General features: G+C 42.2%; 1 protein-coding gene across 1 annotated transcript in view; it reads right to left on the minus strand.

Annotated features, from left to right (window-relative positions):
• Positions 1 to 694: 694 nt before the first annotated feature.
• aff4 (AF4/FMR2 family, member 4) overlaps positions 695 to 19,679 on the minus strand; it is a 29,317-nt gene continuing 10,332 nt past the window's right edge. The window contains exons 2-21 of the mRNA XM_069146023.1: positions 16,653 to 16,782; positions 12,681 to 13,475; positions 11,795 to 11,833; positions 11,519 to 11,605; positions 10,538 to 10,565; positions 10,332 to 10,395; positions 10,044 to 10,136; positions 9,360 to 9,504; positions 8,377 to 9,136; positions 8,025 to 8,176; positions 7,476 to 7,561; positions 6,791 to 7,025; positions 6,180 to 6,277; positions 5,663 to 5,726; positions 4,628 to 4,764; positions 4,016 to 4,087; positions 3,734 to 3,827; positions 3,519 to 3,562; positions 2,913 to 3,142; positions 695 to 2,383 (exon numbers count right to left, since the gene is read on the minus strand). Coding sequence (XP_069002124.1) covers positions 2,256 to 2,383; positions 2,913 to 3,142; positions 3,519 to 3,562; positions 3,734 to 3,827; positions 4,016 to 4,087; positions 4,628 to 4,764; positions 5,663 to 5,726; positions 6,180 to 6,277; positions 6,791 to 7,025; positions 7,476 to 7,561; positions 8,025 to 8,176; positions 8,377 to 9,136; positions 9,360 to 9,504; positions 10,044 to 10,136; positions 10,332 to 10,395; positions 10,538 to 10,565; positions 11,519 to 11,605; positions 11,795 to 11,833; positions 12,681 to 13,475; positions 16,653 to 16,778 — 3,477 coding nt within the window. The 5' untranslated portion in view covers positions 16,779 to 16,782 and the 3' untranslated portion in view covers positions 695 to 2,255. The remainder of the gene's footprint in view (positions 2,384 to 2,912; positions 3,143 to 3,518; positions 3,563 to 3,733; positions 3,828 to 4,015; positions 4,088 to 4,627; positions 4,765 to 5,662; positions 5,727 to 6,179; positions 6,278 to 6,790; positions 7,026 to 7,475; positions 7,562 to 8,024; positions 8,177 to 8,376; positions 9,137 to 9,359; positions 9,505 to 10,043; positions 10,137 to 10,331; positions 10,396 to 10,537; positions 10,566 to 11,518; positions 11,606 to 11,794; positions 11,834 to 12,680; positions 13,476 to 16,652; positions 16,783 to 19,679) is intronic.

Raw genomic sequence — 19,679 nt, forward strand, 5'->3', positions numbered from 1 at the left:
CTTTCTTATCCAAACTGTGCACCAGCCCCAATAAAAGTCAACCGATAATACTAAACATGAACACTATTTGGCCCAGGCTTTTTGTATTTCCAGCATGTTAAGAGTCAGAAATGGGCATAAAATGACCAAAAAGGAAAGTTCCTCATGTCAGTGACAATTACCAAACAACCAAATGCCAACTGAAACCTCCGGTGTAATGCTAACATCTTTATGTAAAACCCCTGCCATGCACATTTGCCTTGATGAGAACCGGTAATTTGAAACTATAACAAAAATAAATGTTCATATCTGGATACAGTTATGCATACACAGTCACTCTCTCATCTTCCCCCTCTACCTGCTGCACCGTCTACTTTCTCGTAATACAAGTATGATTCTGATTTTGAAATTTAAATAGGAACAATTACATATACAAATACTTCTTATTATTATTATAACCCCTGTTGTAACCCCATTTTAAACTTGTGCACTTGAGAAGTTACACTTTTGCTTGGCTAGAAGAAGGGGGGAAAAACTGCTTGGTATATAAATAAAATCTTTATTGGTCGTTATATTTCTTATTTGAGATATATAAGCATAGATTTAAAACTCTTTGTTGTATAAATGCAACACTGCTAATCTGCATCACTAATGAGTTTGTTTTCTCGAAAGAACTTTTCTTTGAGATACATTTGCTTTAGTTGTTCCAAATCTGTGGTGAGTCAGGCCCAGCTTTTTTTTTTTTTTTTTTTTTTTTTTTTTTTTAAATCAACTGCAATGTAAGTAACTGCATTGTGGACATGATCTTCAACACTCCACACTCCCTGCTGTTCCTAAGAAAAATATACTCTGGGCAAACAAAGAGATCAAAAGAAAGAAAGAATAACACTGTATGGAAATGACTCTTCCTCGAGGAAACTTCTCGGTGAACAATGTAGCTGCGAGTGGAAAAACATTTCATAGGAAGAGACTCAAATGCTGAAGCTTTAAAGAGGCAGAAAATCTCAACTTTAACGTGATCAACTTTAGTAAGGCCAAGAGGCTAAAAATCCATGCCTGGAGGCCCCTGGGGGCCCCTGGAGGCCCCTGGAAGCCCCTGGGGGCCCCTGGAGGGCCCTGGAGGGCCGTGCTGCTCCACCGTGTGACCAAAGGGTTGTAAAATAGGAAAAAAAAACGCAAATTTGATTGATTTGCAGAGCGAAAAGAAGTTGATGATTCTGTAAAATCCAAACCTACAATGTTCAAAACTAACACACTGATCAATATAACTCCTCAGAGAACTTTTATAAATATGTGTGTGTCAGAAGTATTAATCTGCTGTGCACAGTAGCCCTTCCTACAGTTCTTAAAATCTTGTGGGCATGCTCCAAATTTACCCTTTAGTGCCTAGCGACTTTGAAGAAAGATGTACCCAGGTGGCAGCTGAATTTGTTGGAAAATGATTTGACTTAAAAATGCAAGACAGCAATCAAAACCATAATTGTTGCCACTGCCAGCTTCCATTAACCGCTAAATGTGTACAAAAAAAAAAAAAATACATAAATGTGGTAATAGCAAATAAAGGAAAAATTACCAATTCAGATATGACTGGTGACTGTTTTCCTGTTGCTCACATACAAGGCACGAAAATGATAAAGAGAAACCTTCATTTTAAAGCACCTTTGGTGTTTATGGGAGGTACTTTGGTGACACAAAGTAAAATAAAAAGTTAAAAGCCAAAGTAGCCTATAAACCAAACCCCAGATTTAGTGTATTCGTAATAAATAATTCACCCAGTGATTCCATGCCAAAAGAGATACAAACATGGCCTTCAAGGATTTTGCTAGGATGCTGATAGATGAAGCCAGGCGATAAGCTCTGTTGATGCCTGCTTGCGGTTCTGATGCGTCTCCCTGTGTGGTGCCGTCGAAGGTGTGACATGTTCGAAACTGCTCAGTGTTTTTGGCAAGCTGGTGTAGAAAATGGACACAGTGTTGGAGATATGTCTGAGAAGTTCATCCCATGTGTGTGTGTGTGTGTGTGTGTGTGTGTGTGTGTACGTAGTGGACCAGAGGTGGACTGTTTGTTTGTTTGTCTGTCTGTCTGCGTGTGTGTGCGCGCGTGTGTGTGCGCGTACAGTACGTAATTGTTTGTTTGTATCTGTGAGGGCATGCGTGTCTGTTTGAGTGTCTTTGCACAAACTGTTGCTGAAGATGAAAGGCTGAGGTGTGTGTGTGTGTGTGTGTGTGTGTGTGTGTGTGTGTGTGTGTAAGCAGCGTGCAGGGAGTGAGTCCTCGCTAGGGAACGGGCTTTGCATCCAGGCGCAGCCAGTGGAGACCCTGCCGTGTGTAACGCACCAGTTCTGTCATGCTGCTGGTGTTGAAGATCAGAGGACCCATCATCTTGTCCAACTCCAGGAAGAAGTCTGGGCAAACAAAGACACGGCAGAGGGGGACACGTCAGTGGAGAATTGTTTGGTCTATAAAAGGTCAAAAAAATACTTCAAAAAACACTGCAAGGAAGTCGTAACGTCGCCCGCTGTGATCAGCCAACAGTCTAAAACCCGAAGCTGTTCGGTTTACAACGATAGTTACGATGGACAGCATGCTGCCAATTTGAAATGAAGTATTGATTTCCCCCTTAAATCAGTTTTAACAATGCTGGTTAATATGTTTTGCATCTTGTTTAAACCTTTAGTTTGCCACGGAGGTTTTGGCACGGCGGTTTTGGCGCATTCTTGTCGAGTTTGTGTCCCAATTAGTACATTGTCCGGATTGTTTGTTTGACATCGATTTTTTTTTTTTTTTTTGGGGGGGGGGGCAATATATTCCTGGGAAAATGGAACATTTGGAGCCAGTTCACAAAGCATCCTACCTCAGCAAAGTCTACAATGGTTGCAAAAAATTGAGACTGGAGACACTGTGTAATGTGAAAAAATTATATAGTTTTAGAACCTGATTTTTGACCTTTCTGCTCCTTGGATAGTTGCTCGGCCTGGTCCCAGACCTCGGTGGCATACAGGAAGTTGGAGGTGACCTGGACGTAGCTGGCAGCCATCTGGTGGATACGCTGAGGTATTGTCACAGACGAGCTGGTGCTGCTGCTGCTGCTGACTGACGAGTAGCCACCGGCTGTGCCCGGTGACAGTTTGGGAGACACTGGAGAGGGCATACCTGCTGCCTTACTGCGTCAGGACAAAGAAACAAGCAGTGAGTTTGCTGGCACCGGTTTAGAAAAATCACACAAACACCTGCGACCACGTGACAATGAACTAGAACCAGATCGATATCCGTATTTATGTATCTGCTATCCAGTGACCCCACTTCTTTTAGATTTTGTTGTTGTTGTTGTTGTTGTTTTTTAAAAAAAAAAGGTGCCAGAACAGCTGATCAAGAAATATTTGCGGGCTCGTTTTCTCAACTTTCTGTGAAATCTTTTAACTTTTAACCTCCTAGAAAATTGTAAATCACATTCGGAATACTTTTTCCTCAACAGGAAACACAGATGGCTCCTTTACACTGACTTTAACTCGCCAAACAGCATAGGACGACGTGACTTACTTTCCCATTCCAGGAGAGGGAGCCTGGGTGTTACTCAGAGAATTCTGTAAAAACAAAGATGAGGGGGAAGAACATTATGTACGCAGAAAGGGCACAAGTTACACATTCACAGAAACAAACGACATTCAGGGAATTTTATTGCTTTTCTTTGGTTTTGAACCTTTGCCAGGAAAAATTTGATTTCAGCTTGTGGGAGGGGGGGGGGGGGGGGTTACCTTTAAGTGTTCGGTGAGTGTTTTTGAGTATTTCAGAGCGCTGTCTTTCCTCAACTTGAATAACCGCAGGTAGAGAAGAGATTGGCATCGCAGGCTGGAAAGAGTCACAGATAAATATTGATCTAAAACTTGTTGAAGAAGGCAGAGATGTGGGGGCAGCTTAAATACACAACTCCTCTTAAACAAATAACCAGAATTAGTAGCAGTCAGGTATGAGTACTTTGAGCTGAAGGACAAGACACCTCCAACATCCCAAATGGAAATGTCAGTCATCGTACTTACCACAGCACAGCTAGCCTCTTGTCTGCTGAAGTAGCATCTGGGGCCATGTAGCTTTTTAACTTCATAGTGTATCTGAATGTACAAACAAACAAACTGTTTAGTTTCAAGGAGAAACAACTGTTTTAAGTAACTAAAGCAAAATGTTTTTATTCTGGTGAACCTTAAATCTAATGCACTGTCTTTCTGTTTAAAGGAGTACTTCACACTGCACTCCTGTAACTTAGTCTCATTCACAATGAACGGTTTAAAACAATCAGGTGAACCAGAGGTCGTCTCTTTGGGCGGCAATTTTCTTCTTCCTCGTCAAATAATCGAACCTATATTACTACCCACAATGCAGCTCAAACCACTGACAGCTCTTCCTGGAGGGTGTGTTGTGCCAGTAGCAGCTAATGTAGCCGCGAGCCTCAAGCAGAGGAGCAGGCCACAGACGCCCGCGAAGATTTTTCTTTTCATTTTCAAAGTTATGAGTTCAAAAAGCTTCCGTGTAACCCGATTCATATATGCAGTGACACCTGTAAGCAGACTTTGACGTGTAAAAAAAAAAAAAAAAAATCAGTGGAGTGGCCCTTTAAATGCGACGGTGGCGAATGCATTGGCGTTTGTACTTACTTGATAAGCTCCACTGTTTCAGCGTACATGGGGAAGGGAGACTTGGCCTCTTGGGCGCTCTTCTCCAGGGCGTTACCACATTCAATGAAGGACACCACGGCGTCCAGGTAGTAAACCGCCTTCTCAAAACGGTCCAACTGTGGGGAGGAAAAAAAAAGAGACACCAACAGGGGCAACGAAAAAATGTTAAATCAGTGCTGGTGTTGCATTATGCACAAGTCAAAGACTGCATTTTGTTTCTCTGACTGTCCCAGCTCCGGAGGGCGAAATGCAAACAGCACATGACGCCGGTTTGACAAGGTTTTGGCCTGGAGCATTACATAACTGACACGTTTGTTTGTGACTTGGTGTGGATTACATAAACCCTCTTTTCATTTAAGAACCGCTGCAACAGTTTGTGTTGGCCTTTGGTGCACGCGTGATGCATTTGATGTTTAATACTATTTTCCAGAGAACAAAAACAAACATTAAAGCTAAACTCCTGTGACATGTTGTGGGCATTTCATTGTATCGCAGGTTTGTTTGTCTAACTTCATGCGGAAGTATTTTTTTACGCATTGTGATGTGTAAACGTGGCTTTGTGTTAAAATAAAAACATCAAGAACATAATTTCTAATTTTTGAGTGAACTGTAGCAGAGATGGATATTTCATAACACCCATGTAAGTAATTGATACCAGACCTGCAGCTAAATATATATACACCTGCTCGTTTTACAGTGAGCCAGTAACACAAGCATTTGTGTTACTTCCTTCTATTCATGCTCAAAAACTGTGAGAGCACAGATAAAGAAAAGGAGCTTCGGAAACAGAGTACGAGGTAAACTTCCCTGTAAATACTATCTAAACTCTGCAACCACTTTGTCAATAGAGGAAATGTGTTAAAACCCTAAAGTGAGTTTCTACATGTTGGACTAAACTCCATGCAAAATATCCCCAGGATGTTGTTTCACATTAAGGTGGAGCTTTGCATGCAACATTTGACACCGCAACATCTCAATTACACCAGGAAATAGTCATTGGGCTCTTACTCTTACCAGTGCATCTGCATTGTGTTTAAGCTTCTTGGCCTCTTGTAAGTAGTGATCTGCTGAATGGACCCTGAAACGAAATTATGCGCAGATCAAACAAAGTTGATTTCTTCTCCGAAGCACGGGGGGGAAAAAAAATAAATTACTTTTTAAACGGTGTCCTGGCTCAGTTTCTACATAAATTTCCTCTCGGCACAGAGACTTTAAAGAACGTGTTCAAACTTTCTCTAAACTCCCGAAATATCTCGCCTTCCATTAAATCAAACCTTGAAACAAAAGACACAAAAATACGAAGCAAAACCGTGTTGTTTCTTTACCACAGCATTAGAAAGGACAGAGAATTCCAGCAGAGAGCCTTTCAAAATCCAAATTTACATAATCTTTCAGGCATGTGGGCACATCCATTCATGACCTCCCCAACCTCCTACAGCTTTGTGCATCAAAGGCAACCCTAGATCCCCGCAGCAGTTCTTTCTCTGTGCCCCGCTGAGGGGTTATCCACAGTGGAAAGAGCTCCTCTTACCTGTCCTCAAACACCAGCTTGGATCTCTGAGACTTGGAGCCGTCTGTGGAGAGCGGCGGCACAGCCAGCTGGTTATCACAGCTCTTTGAGGATTTCTCCTGCAGGGACAGCGAGTGAGAGGAAATAAAGTAAATTAAATAAATTAAAAAAAATAAAAAAAGGCTGGTTTTTGAAGACCATGATAAAATGGAGAAAAGGTGAGAGTGAAGTCAGGAGGTAGAAATGTATCGCAATCTATGGCCGTTGGGCTTATATGATAATACAGACACAAAAAGACCCCAAATCCAATGAGTAGCTGCTGGTTATACAGTGTAGATACTTGTTATGGACCTTAATTATATTTAAAAAAAAAAATATGCATACCCTAATGTTTGGCACAAACCCTCCCATACATCAAGCTATGTCCTAAACCACTCCCCTTCTTCCCACTGCAACTACTCCCTCTCACCCCCCCGCCCCCCATGCTTGCTTTGTTATTCAAGTTCCTCGGGGAAACATACTGCACGGTTGGCAAGATGAAGGATTGCACTCACACGTTGCGGTATCCACAGTGTTTTGCCGGCGATACACACAGACAGCGACTGCCTGGCGATGACGTTAGTTGCACCCACCTTGCCGTCACGTGTGCTGCGTCCCTTGTCCTCTCCTTTTCTGTGTTTGGAGGTGGAGCTGCCCTTGGTGCTGTGGCTCCCTTCTTTTCCACTTCCTGTCCCGCTGGACAACGAGGTGGAGGACTGGCTGACTGTCCTCTTCCGACTCGGATGCTCTGCCTTAGGTGTCCGCTGAAGACCTGACATGGAAGGAGAGGGGACTGGCTCCTCTTTCTTCTCCAAAGACCTCTTAGACCTGGTGGGATATGGACCATCACTGAATTTTATATATATATATATAATTATATATATAAAATTATATATATATAATCTTTCTGTATCTTTCTAAATAGACCGGTTTTATAGCAGTACTGTGGTCCACATAATTAAATATGAACGCTGAAAGATGAAACATTAATATTCCCGTTGACTCAAAATCAAGAACGTAGCAGAGATGTTAGATTAAAGGTTAACAGGTGCAGCTGGAAGAGCCTGAGACGCAATAAATAAGCACCATCGCTGAGCTTTTATGCTTCCATTTTACAATGCTCATTAGAGTTAATAGGCTTTATTTTGTGAATTGTATGTTTAGAGGAAAAGACATCTGGCAAAACAAACTACTGTCGCACCAAGAGTGCCAAGTGTTCACAGTGTGCAGATTGTTTTAATGTAAATGATAATCAGGATAAACGGGAAGAACACTCACTCTTTACTGCTGCTTTTATGATGAGATAGAGACTTGTCCTCTAGCTTGCATCGCTTGCTCTCTGGCTTGGTGCCTTCCTCATCGTTCTAAAGATACAAAAAAACAGAGAGAAAAAAAAACAGCAAAGACATTTAGGGAAAAGTCAGATGTATTGGTTGGTTCAATGGCCATTGCACTGTACCTACCGGGAGCAAAAAAAAAAAAAAAAGGCTTAATATGCCGTTAGAGCCAAAGACAGACAGTCACTTAGATTTTAATTCGCATTATAGAGTAGTTTCACAGCTATGATAAAAAAATGAAAGAAATTCATCAAATGTCAGAAAATCCAGGTCTGAATCTGCATCTAAATGTAATCCATTGTTCTGTGACTCTAATACACTTCCTTGTTTTGATGGAAATCTGCTTGGAGGCTATTTTAAGAGATTCTGTACTGAGAAACGAGTAACTACATGAAACAGACACATTTTATTACATTTTACTCTCCATATGAGGACAAATTAAATCAAATTAAATAGAAGAAGAAAAAAAACCCACTAAAATTCGCTCTACCTTGTGTTTTCTCTTGGCCTTGCTTGAGCTCTTCTCAGAGCTCTGCTTGCTGAAGTCTTTGCTGTCCCTGTCGAGAGAGTCGTCCCTCTCCACTTTTATCTCTGCAGGCTCCTTGTAGGGCCGCCCTGGAACCCTGGACAGCAAGCTGAGATCTATAGGAAATGGGAAGGGAAGGGAAGGGCAGGCAAGGGAAGGGCAGGGTATGGTTTGATTTGGTCCAAAGTTTAAAAAAAAAAAAAAAAAGCTCCAGTGGTGTCTGCGTGACCCAGCTAGACAAGAGTAACACAATGCACAGAATACATTGAAAACTTGTATTATATGATTATGAGACTTGTGGGGAGTTTCGACTAACCTATCTTCACTAGTAAAACCTGCTGCTGAGGCTGCCTTGCAGGGTAGCGCTCCTCGGGGTCACTGAGTGGAGACAGCGGCTCTTTTTCTTCCATCGGCGAAAACACGCAAACAGGGGTCCTGATACTCTCTGTGTACTTGGGTGTCTGCGATGAAGACGGGATGCTGTCATTCCCCTCGGAGTCTGACGACGAAGAGTCTGTATCGACAAATTCTCGAGACTTCTGGGAAGAAGTCTTGGTGGGCGCCTTGGCCTTGCGTTTGTCTGCAGTGGTGGTGACTGCGGCTGCCGTGGGCCTCGGAGAGGATTTGGGTTCTTTTTTGATGGTTGGTTTGCGGGAACCCTTGGTAGCAGCTTTGGGCCGATGAGTAGGTATCTCTGGAGCCGGCTCACTCTCCACCCTCAGACCTCCCTTGGGTTCCTCCACCACAGGGGGCTTCTCAGATTTTTTAGGCTGCTTCTTACCCACACGGATTCTTGGATTTGTGCCACCCTCGCTCTGGGCGGGGGATTTTTGGCGCCCACGACCACCTTCTGCCCCCTTTTGCGCTGCCCGTAAGTCCCTGCTTGGGGTGGGTGCCGCTGAGTCTTTTGATCCCCCTCCCTGGCTACTGTAGCCACGCCCTGAGCTGTTATCTCGGCCCTCTTTCTTGCATTTGGGTGGAACATTATTGTTGTCCACTGGAGAAGCGGGGGAGAACTGCTTGGTCTTCTTGAACCAGTTGTCCAGCTGCCACTTATTGGCCATGGGTTGTTCAGGCTGAAGGGGCACAGGAGAGCGCACAGAATTAAGAACATGGCTTTCGGAGTGAATATCATGAATTTGTATGAGATAATAATCCTTGTCAAACGTAAAATAATATCTAATTAAAATTCATTTTTTAACTATCTCAGTCCAAATTGGAGTCTTGTCTTGTGACACAGTTCCAAATCATCACTAAGTAGCACTACAGCTTTGTACGGAGTTACTGTGAAGTGATTACTTCAGGTGAGACGGGTCGTGGGTGCTCGTTGGCTTCGCTGTCTGTCGTGCTGCTTTCGCTCTCGCTGTCGGAGCCCGAGCTGCTCTCCGAGCCGCTGTGGCTGCTGGAGTCGTCCCTCGACTGCTCAGCCGCTTCACTGTTATTGCTATTGTTAAGACAGGGGAGAGTGAAACGGCGTTACATTGTGTGCAAAAGGTGTAAAATATAACTTCAGCAACGGGATACATTCAGAATCGCCACTGCAGTTAGAAGCAAAACTCTCAACCACAACATGAAAACTTGAAGTGATCTATGCGATGATATTCTCGAGATGACGGACAGCACTAAGCATTGTTCTTGATCGCTACATATAATCAGCAAAAATCAATTATACTTAAATGTAATGATGTTTTTTCATTAATGGTAGCAGCATTTCAAGCAATATTTGTCTTTCCTTGGCATTTTCCCATTTTGTTTTTGATTTTAAAAGTCATTTTAGGCTGATTAATTGTCCAAAAAAAATAGAAGAACAAAGTTATTAATGTTGTGGAGCATTTCTTCCAAACACCCTTGAATATAAAGCAAAGTAATATAAAACCACAGTGGTCGCAAAACATTAACTTCTGTCTAAATCGCAGTGACAGTTCCAACAAAACCTCATCGTTTGAAAATTTCACAAAAGTTTCTGTGCTTTCTCTGCTTCACCTTGCCGACGTGTTCCTCGAAGCATTCTTGGCAGAGTCTTGTTCTCCGTCACTGTCCTCACTGCTGCTTATCTTCAGGTCATCTTCCAGCATACTGAGATACAGGAAAGAAACATAATCAAACCTCAGGTATTATTTACAGCAGTGTAATTGCTCTCAAGTTTGTTACTGCTAGGATTATTTTAGGTTTCTTAACTCTATAATACACCGTTTGTTTAAGTACTTTTAGCGCGATTTAGTGCTTGGGAAAACTGAAAAGAGGAAAATGACAAAAGTATGGAGCGCTTACTTGGGCTGGTCATCGCACGCTTTGGGCTGGTGGCTGCTGGAGCTCTTGGACGAGCTACCTCGCTCTAGAACACACACAAAAAGGATGCGGGTATATGTAAATATAATTAAAAAGATGTGAAACATACCACATGTACATAAATTATTATTTTTTTTTTCTCTGAATTTTTTGTCCAGATTTGGATCTGTAATTGATGCTATACTCACTGTGTCCGCTTGGAAAAGGATGCGTATCCTGAGGTAAAAAAAAAAAAAAAGAGAAAATACTGAATTATTTTCATGAACTTGTTTTTTTTTTTCAACCATCAATATCATTTTTTTCCCCCTTGATTATGTGGTCATTTATATTTACATGCAGGTACAATATGCATCTTTTCCGCAAATAAAATGTCAAAAAATGACTGAACCCGTGTACCTACATTATCCGAAATGCTTCCAACTTAACCCTAACCCTGTTCAAACTGACCGAAATCCATAATTTCAATCAACTTCATGAATGCCTGTTAATGGCACAATATCCACACAACCCCGTGTCCTTCCTTTAACTTACAGTAGGAGCTACAATGGGTCAGCTCGCACTAGCTACTGGGGTCGAGCTAACTACAACAGCTAACGATTGAGCTTCCATGTTGCTGAGCTGTGCTTCCAATTCCCCCGAGTCTCACATCCAACATGGCAAATTAAACTACATTCATTGCATTTACAATTATCACTAAAGGCGGCAGATACAAACATCAGACGCATCGAGCAAGAGAAGAAGAAGAAGAAGAAGAAGAAGAAGAAGAAGAAGAGAAGGAGAGAGAGACGCCATCGCTACCTGCTAAACTAAAGGTCGATTTCTATCATCAGTGGTGATTGTTTGACATGAAAGACAACTAATCCCTTGATTCCACGCTATTTAACAACCTCGTCCAGCTCTGTCTCGTTATTGTTTTGATTGAGAGATCTCTAGCAGCAGAAATGATGTACTATGCCTTTAAATTGCTTTAGATATCTAGCAATAATACGTTCCTTGTCTGTATAGTCAGAAGGGGCCACCAAACCCGGTGTCTCTGGATTGGTCACGTGTGTTACGTAAGGTTTGGTCGCAACTTCAAAAGTAATAAACACATACTTCAGGCTTATCAATTCATCACCACATAATAATTTGAATCAAACCGTCAACACAGCCACTGGTGCAACGCTGACCTTGGTGGGAAATGGAAACTTGGAAGGCTCCGTTTTGCAGGGGGTGTGGATGGCTGTCAACGGAGGGGGCCACGTCTGAGTCATTTCCTGAATAAAAAATAAGAAGAAGGAAAAAAAACACGCACAGGGGAAAATGTGCAAATTAGCTGTAAGGTGTGAGTAATGTCAAATGCCCTTTCAAATATTTGAAGCAGTTGACTTTCCTCTGAATACTCGTGATGAACTGTTGGACGGACAGACCACGTATTTAGCAAAATAAAACTCTAACGTACATACCTTCAGAATTTCATCGACACAGTTGGCATCACCAGATCCCTAAAGACAGAAACACAAGGCTTAGCAGATGTGTTCATGAACATTTTTGAGGGCTGCGAGTCATCCTATTGGCATTTTATGAGTCCTAGGAGTTCATTCAGACCATGTGTGACAGGCTGTGAGGATATTTTATATAGTTATTACATCATTATGACCATACTGTATGGTTCAAACATAAATCCTGCTGTCATGGAAAGTTTATGAATTCGACATGCAATATATATTTTAAAGGTTTTGTCCTGAAACAATAGTCAGGCGCCCCTATGAACACTAAAGCAGGTTTTGTTGTAATGATTCCTTGTGTTTCTACTGGCCATTAAGAGGTGCCTTTCTAATGCTGTTCAAAGTCAGTGATGGGTGATAAACTCCTCAGTTCATCCCACAGTTTAACCAAAGCTAACATGAGACTGCAGAAGTCTGAGTTTGGATATCTGTTACAGTTACAGATTTCCCCCCATCGGGATCCCCTGTAACTTTGCTGAGCTACAATGCAGGGACAGTAACAAACAAACTACAAAGTTTTAGAAAGACAGCAACTCTGAAAAATATGCTTTTGATTTACTTCAGATAAACATTAGAATGTATTTCACACTGAAAGGACAATTGATTTCGTCCCCCATCACTTTTATGGGTGACAGCTTTCTATGGGAACGACAGAAAAAGGAGGAATGATCACAGCAAGCAAAACCTGATGCGACCTGACGCAATATTGTTTTAAGACAGACTTCCAAAAATGTGACGCTAATCTTCAAGTGCCACGCAAACATCACTGTACATTGTTTGAACGGTGAAAATAAATTGCAGGGTTCGGTATGAATTACAGGAAGGCCTGTAGATCGCGGCTTACCTCTACAGGTTGTGAAGGGATTTTGAGTTTGGAAAGCGAGGCCTTGCCATTGGACTTCATCTCTCCCATGGTGCTGCTGTGTGACTGTCCGCTGTAGCTTTCTGCTTGCGAGCTCTTGGGTTCTGCTGTTTCCTGGCCATCCATAGGCCGCACATACGCTGTAGGTTTTTGCAGCATGGAGCCGGGCTTGGACATAAGAGACGGGGGAAAGGCCTGACTCGAGTGCTGTCCACTGGGGAAGGAGGTGTGAACCCGTGAGGGCGAGTCCCAGTTAGCCTCTCTGTCTCGTGGGGACTTGGAGCGGTAGCGCTCCTTGCTGTGATGCTGCTCGGCAGACAAGGAGCTCCGTGAGTGGCTGCTGGAGGAACTCAGAGAGCCCTTGGCCGGACTTGATGTGTGTGACTTTGAGTGCTCTGACCCGCCACTGTGTTTACTTGACTTCTTTTCCCGCACCTCCCCTCTTTGGCTACTATTGCTGCTGCCGCTACTGCCCCCGTTGCTCCTCTGGCTGCTGTGGCCGCCCTGGAGTCCTGAGCGTTTCTGGGACTGGGATGAAGATCCAACTGCTGCAGGGCCAACAGGAGTCCATTTACTGCTCTGGCTGCTGCCACCACTACCAACACCACGCTGGTCCCCGCTAAACAAAGGTGGGCCCGATTTCTCCTCGGAGGAAGACGAGCTGTTGGAAGGTTTACCGCTGAGCTTTGGATGGGTGTCACCAATCGGCTCTTTCATCTCGTCGTAATTGCCCAGCATGCTCTGAATACGGCTCGACAGTTTATCCTCTTTGCTGGACTGAAGAGAGAAGTAGCGATTGGGGAAGGAAGAGGTGAGGCAGTGGATGGAGTGATGATGAAGAACAAACAAAAAAAAAAGACAGAGAAAAGAAATAGAAAATGGATTGAGAAAAAAAATTTAAGGAAGAAATGAACAAGAGGAAAGCATAGAAAAGAGAGAGGGGGAGAGAAAACAGTAATTATTGGCGCAAGTTTAACATTTGGGTTACTTGCTTCAAAAACATTGGAAAAAGCATCACAGGAATATTTCGGTTACTCAAAATGAGAAAAGAAATTCAGATGTTTCAACTAGGTTTCGCGAGAGGCCTAATCAGCCAATCACAAAGTAAGCATGTTCAATCTGACCCCAGATCAGTCCCAAACCCATCTGCGAACACAGATAAGGACTTGCCCACAGTTCAAACATAGAGGTTAATCAATCACTTTGAGGCCGCGGGTTCGTCGAGCTGCTTGCAATCAGCCTGTGACAGAAGTCCGTGGAGAATATCCAGTTTCACATGCAGCCTCACACCTCTGTTTTCTTTGACACAATCACACTGAGGGTGAGGAAACACAAGCTGTTGTCTGCAGCAGGAAATGTAACTCGCGCGGTCATAACTTGGCCTCCATTACCGTGCGCTCGCACGGCCTGCCCGACATGCGTGTTGCTTGTGTTATGGGTTGTTGAATTTACTTTGTACTATAAGCATAAATGACTTTATTTTTGATTGTACTTCACCTCCGATGGAATACAAAACACCTTCTACAATTTTGAAATACATATTTTTAATCCAAGTTTTTCCAACAGGCTGATATAAAGCTTATCATGCATACTGATAGTAGCATACAGTATGGTGGCTGAAAAACAATGAAGAGCGATAACTACAAGCAGCCGAGTCATTAGATGTTTTATCAAACTTGTTGTTTACAGAAACATTGATTGCAACACTCTTCAGTGTGTTGGCGGAGTAACTGCGGTGTAATGCACATACTATATTGTGCTAAGTTTAGTGTTTTGCACTTAGTTTGATCAAAGCTTTTAGTATATATCATATGAGCATTTTTCAACTGCTTGAACTTTCTCAGGAACCTTTTCAGCAACTCAGAAACGTTACCTATATGTTGACAGTAGGATCACTGTTCATGTTTTGGTTTTTGTCTTCAAAAAGTACCAGTCATAAGTCAGGACTTTCCTGCCAGCCAGGCACTGTGCTTTCCAAAATCACAGTGCCATAACAGTAAATTACAATAGACAAAACACTTGACTGCCATTTCTTATAAACTTGCTCTTCTGTTCTTCTCACATGGAAAACTAACACATGTAATCTGCTCAATCTTTGTGGTTCTTAAGAGGCAGTCAAAACGAAAACATGAGTGTTCTTCATATATTTCTTAATTCCCCATGTCAAGTCCTTTCCTCCCCCCCCCAGTCTTATTAGACATAAGGCCTTGACTCAATTAGATTGAAAAGATCTACTTCTTAAATACATTTGAGGGATTCTCGACTTTTAAATTTTTTTTTTTTTTTTTAAAGCATGTATATTTATTATGCATGTGGTGTATCATTAAATATATATTGAGCCTCAAAATCAATGTGTGGCTTCATATAGTTTAACCCTCTTCATTCTGTGCAGCTGAGCGAGAATGTGAACTCTGCGACATAAAACTATTACTGCAGCGCTGGTCTACATCTGGGAGGCCACAGCTGCAGCTGTGTGCGCTGCACACATGGCCTTTATGCAGAACACTGTAAACTTCCACTTAGTGGAGCATGACAGAGGGGGGGGGGAAAGTAAAACTAAAGCTCACATTAGACTCACACAAGCAGCAGATATGGGATACAAAGTACAGAAAAGCCAGAGGACTTAAACAGTTTGCTTCTCCAGATTATGTTGTGTATATCATAGCATGCTGCACACTTTTTCATAAATGTCGTTTTCTAAAAAGGACAAAAGAACAAACATGCGCAGTCAAATACTTTGATGCAAATGGCTTTTGCAAAGGTCAAGGACATTGCCGCCCCTGATGTCAGCTTTTATCGTTCACTTTGTTGTGGTCCAAAACACAGACGCAGCGACACTCATCACTCTCCTCTGGTGGCTCTTCTATTTCCCAACCTGTCAGGACACATTCCTCTCTGCCTCTTTGATGGCTAGCTCCAGTGAAGGAGAAGAGCCACTTACATCTGCTCAAATCTGGTTAGTGGCAAAGATTAGACCAGTACAGAGAACTCAAATCCTCTTTACGATCGTATTGGCCGGGCAGGAGCTGGCTGGCCTACATCTATGTGTGTCTGTGAGCACGAGAGGAAGACATGGGAGGAAGTGCACCGAAGAGGTGGCGCGTTCTATTGTTTACTTTCCACAGTTGCACTACAAAAAAAGCAACTCGGGGACAGGTGTTGACAACAAAAAGACACCAGACTGTTTTGTGCCGAGTTAATTCATTGCTGACGATTTGACAGCTAACTATAATTTAATTAAAGTCATGAATGTCTGCATCTAATATGGTTTGTAATATCTGATCATGTTAACATAAACGCACGCTCTGTGCTGCAGTCAAAGCAGCCAATCATCTCTTAAGATTTGTGTGAGATCACCCGGACTTAAAGAAGGCGTTAGCAGATCCTGTCCCAACATGCTACACAAAACAACCCCCGCATGCGCACTAAAGCTTTTAATGCCCTTTAAACTTTTATCACACATTAACCTTGAACAAGACCCGAGACTGCAGGATCCTCAAGTTCTCTGTTAAAATGAAAAAAAAAAAAATACTAAATGCACAATTCATTTCATACATTCTTCTGAGGGCAGTGACAAGACTTTTTTAAAGTCTAAATCAATGACATGATATTCTGACATGAACAACTTACAATTAAAAGGCTTTTTTTTTTTTAGACTGAAACAATACATAATAGAAGTCAAACAAAGGTGTACACACACACACACACACACACATATAGATAGACTTTACCAGAGAAGCCTGAAGCTAGACATTCTTCTTCAGTTTCACAGACCAGGACCAGAAATGGAAAGGCAAATGTCTGATGTTACAAAAACATGTGATGACAAAACTACATTGCCGTGAAGGCTTCTGATGATATGCTCTGTTCTCACTTCCTGTCAAAGCTATAACTTGCGTTAAACTGACTAATCAATTGCATGGAAAAAGTGAATGCAAGTTAACATTAACTTACCACTTTGTAGGGTTCAGGGAAGAGAGGGGAATTTGCTGGAAAGGCCTCTCCACCTCCCTGCTGGATTTCTTGATTTCTCCTTTCTCTTTCTTTCATTCGGAGCACATTCCGGTCCTCACGGTTCATGTTGCTATCAATGCAAAAACAATAACAAGTCAACATGCAGAAGAGAGACCATAAACAGACTTCTTATGTCATTGAGTCTGCAAGGATTTACCTAAAACATGTTAAAACTGAAGAGATATATGTGAGCATTTCTTAGTTCAAAAAGGAAAACAAACCATTTCCAAAACATCACAGAGTCAGACAACCATCATCGACTCTCTACTTTGAGTCAGGTTTTTTGGCAAACCACAAACGGGACCATCATTAATGGCACCCCACACATCATGAACAGGGTGATCAAAGAGATGACGACCCGTGGAGAAAGTAGTCCCTAATAAGCTTAGGCTAGTCTAGACACTGAGCAGTAGCCTACTTCTACTGTATAATAATCTAGTACAGATGGCCAATGTAAATTTGCACCCCAGCTCAAACTACTAATGACTACATTAAAAGTTGTGACACAGACACAGTGAAATGTTTATTTACTACAATTAATACATCTTGCTCACCAAATACAGGAATCAGAGAGAAAAGCTCAGGTTTGTAAAATAGCGGTTATTTGCAGTAGACTACATGTTGCATGCTGGACACTCATTAAAACCAGAAGAAAAGGTTATGAATGTCCTAACAATAATTTTCTGCAATGAAACCGCAGGTGGAAAACACTTGACTCCATTACAGGTGTCTCAACACACCTCTCAGCCCATATTTTCCCTCCGAGCATAATGTGTGCAGTGCAAACATAAAAGCAGAAGGCCATTTCGGGGCAGTGTTCTTCTAAGTGGATGTATGGACTGACACCAAGGAGACAAACCCCACCATTACATGTAATAAAACTGTGTGCTCTTCCAGGGAATAAAACACAAGGCTGTTAATTTCCTTTTAATATATGGTGAAACTGCACATAAAATGTTCTGCTTGGTGCCACTTACGGTATTAAAACACAGGCAGAACGAGCGTGCGTGTGTGCGTGTGTGTGTGTGTGTGTGTGTGTGTGTGCGTGTGTGTGTGTGTGTGTTAGGTACAGTCCGGCTGGCTAAGAACAAATGGGACTTCTGTTTGCCGTGCACCTTGTTCAACAAAAAGCCACTACAGAGCTTTGAAAGTCGAAACAAGCACATTGTCAGTCAGGCGTGTCGCCTCCTGGTTTAAGTCGACAGCTTCAAGCCCTGCCAATGACAACAATGATTTTAAGGCTGCTGACGGAGTGCGATTATGCAGCAACCATCCGGCCTCCTCCTAGATTATAAACACATCACACAAGGGTGTCTTTAATCTTTACTTAGTTTGACTAAAAAGATGAAAAGAAGCAGATGGGAAACAGACTCCAGAATGACAAAAGACACACGAGGAAGTCAAATAAGAGATGTGAAAGGCAGACAACCTCGATTACATGTTAAGTTTCTTGTACAAATTCAAGCAACTCTTACAGAGAGGGAGGAGGGGGGGGACGCATAGGTAAGACTAAACAAACAAACAAAAAAAAATTGTTTAAACTTTTGGAAAAGCTCGTCAGCGAGTTGAAACGGTTATTTCACAATCAAATTCTTTTAAATCATCAACGCCACCCAATTGTGAGTCACCGTTGCAGGCCATGTGATTTACACTATGGCCACGCTACATTAAACAAAATCTCAGGAAGTAGCCATGGTCATAGCCACTGAAAGAAACAACAGTTTTATAGCAGAGGCGTAAAGAAAAGAAGAAAACATTGTTTGGACTATCCATCACTCGTCAACATCCAACTCTTATCATCTGTGTTTTTTATTTGACTTGCAGCACAGCTAAAGGACCAAGCTCAGACTACACAAAGTTAGACACTAAAAAAAACAGACACTTTTCATAATTACAAACAGGCTCAAATTGAACTGACCACCGATTGCCTTTCATAGACAACAAGGACTACAGTTAACAGCGCGGATGATTTACTAAAAGACACGTTCCAGTAAACTTTGCTCAATGTTAGGGTTAGGGTTATTTTGCCTCTTCTACCACACAGCGGACAAGTACCAACTATCATGTGAAGGTCTTTAATGCTATAAATGTCCACAATTTAAGAGGGCTCTCTGATGAGACTAATAATGAAACTAAACGATGAGGCACCGAAGGTGCTTTTAGAGTTGTGCAGGAGTACTTGCATATGGAAATGAGGCTGTTGATGTCAGTTGAGGCTGAAACTACATGTGTCAACAAGTCACTGTCAGCAGTGTTAAATGCTGAAACGCATCAGGCCCAAGATCCCTTGTAAACACTTGTTTTGTCCGTTCTGTCCATCTAAAGCTACATCCATTTCTTTGTTTTAAAATGCAGCTTTCGTTAAGTATCCACACCAGCCATTTTTTGTTTTTTTTAAACCCTAAAATGGAGGCTTTTGAAAACACTGCGAATCCCATTTTTGTTGAGAAAAAAAAAAAAAAAAAGGAAACTTTTGAAAACGGTGACGCAGACACTCGAGCTCAATTGCTGATTGGGTCTTATTAATCATGCCGTGTCCTTTCCTGATTTGTCACAACTCTATCATACGATCCCTTTTCCCAATGAAAAATGAACCACATTAGCCTTGACTTCCAGCGGTTAACTCAACATAGATAACATATTACAGACCTTGTTGTCTAAGCTAGCAGCTGTTTTGCAGTTAAACTACTGCCTACATGTGCAGGAGGCATGCGAGTGACTTGCGACAATTCCCGTGTCCGGCGGCGTTAACAGCTCTATATTGAACGTTGCCCACGTGACCCATCAAGTTCTGTGACCTGCCCTGATATTCTTACCCCGACCCTCTAAATCCTCGTGTCTAAACTTTACCAACACTGCAGGACAAAGACTCTGATGGGTCACCAAATACAAAAGTATCAGCAGTTTTAGGTGGCATGCCCAGTGAACGGTCACAGTAATTACTTTCAGGCCTTTTAGTATCGATGG

This window comes from Embiotoca jacksoni, unplaced genomic scaffold (assembly GCF_022577435.1).
Source record: "Embiotoca jacksoni isolate LCO1_2020_lvr unplaced genomic scaffold, fEmbJac1.0.p SCAF_13, whole genome shotgun sequence".
Lineage (NCBI taxonomy): Eukaryota > Metazoa > Chordata > Actinopteri > Embiotocidae > Embiotoca > Embiotoca jacksoni.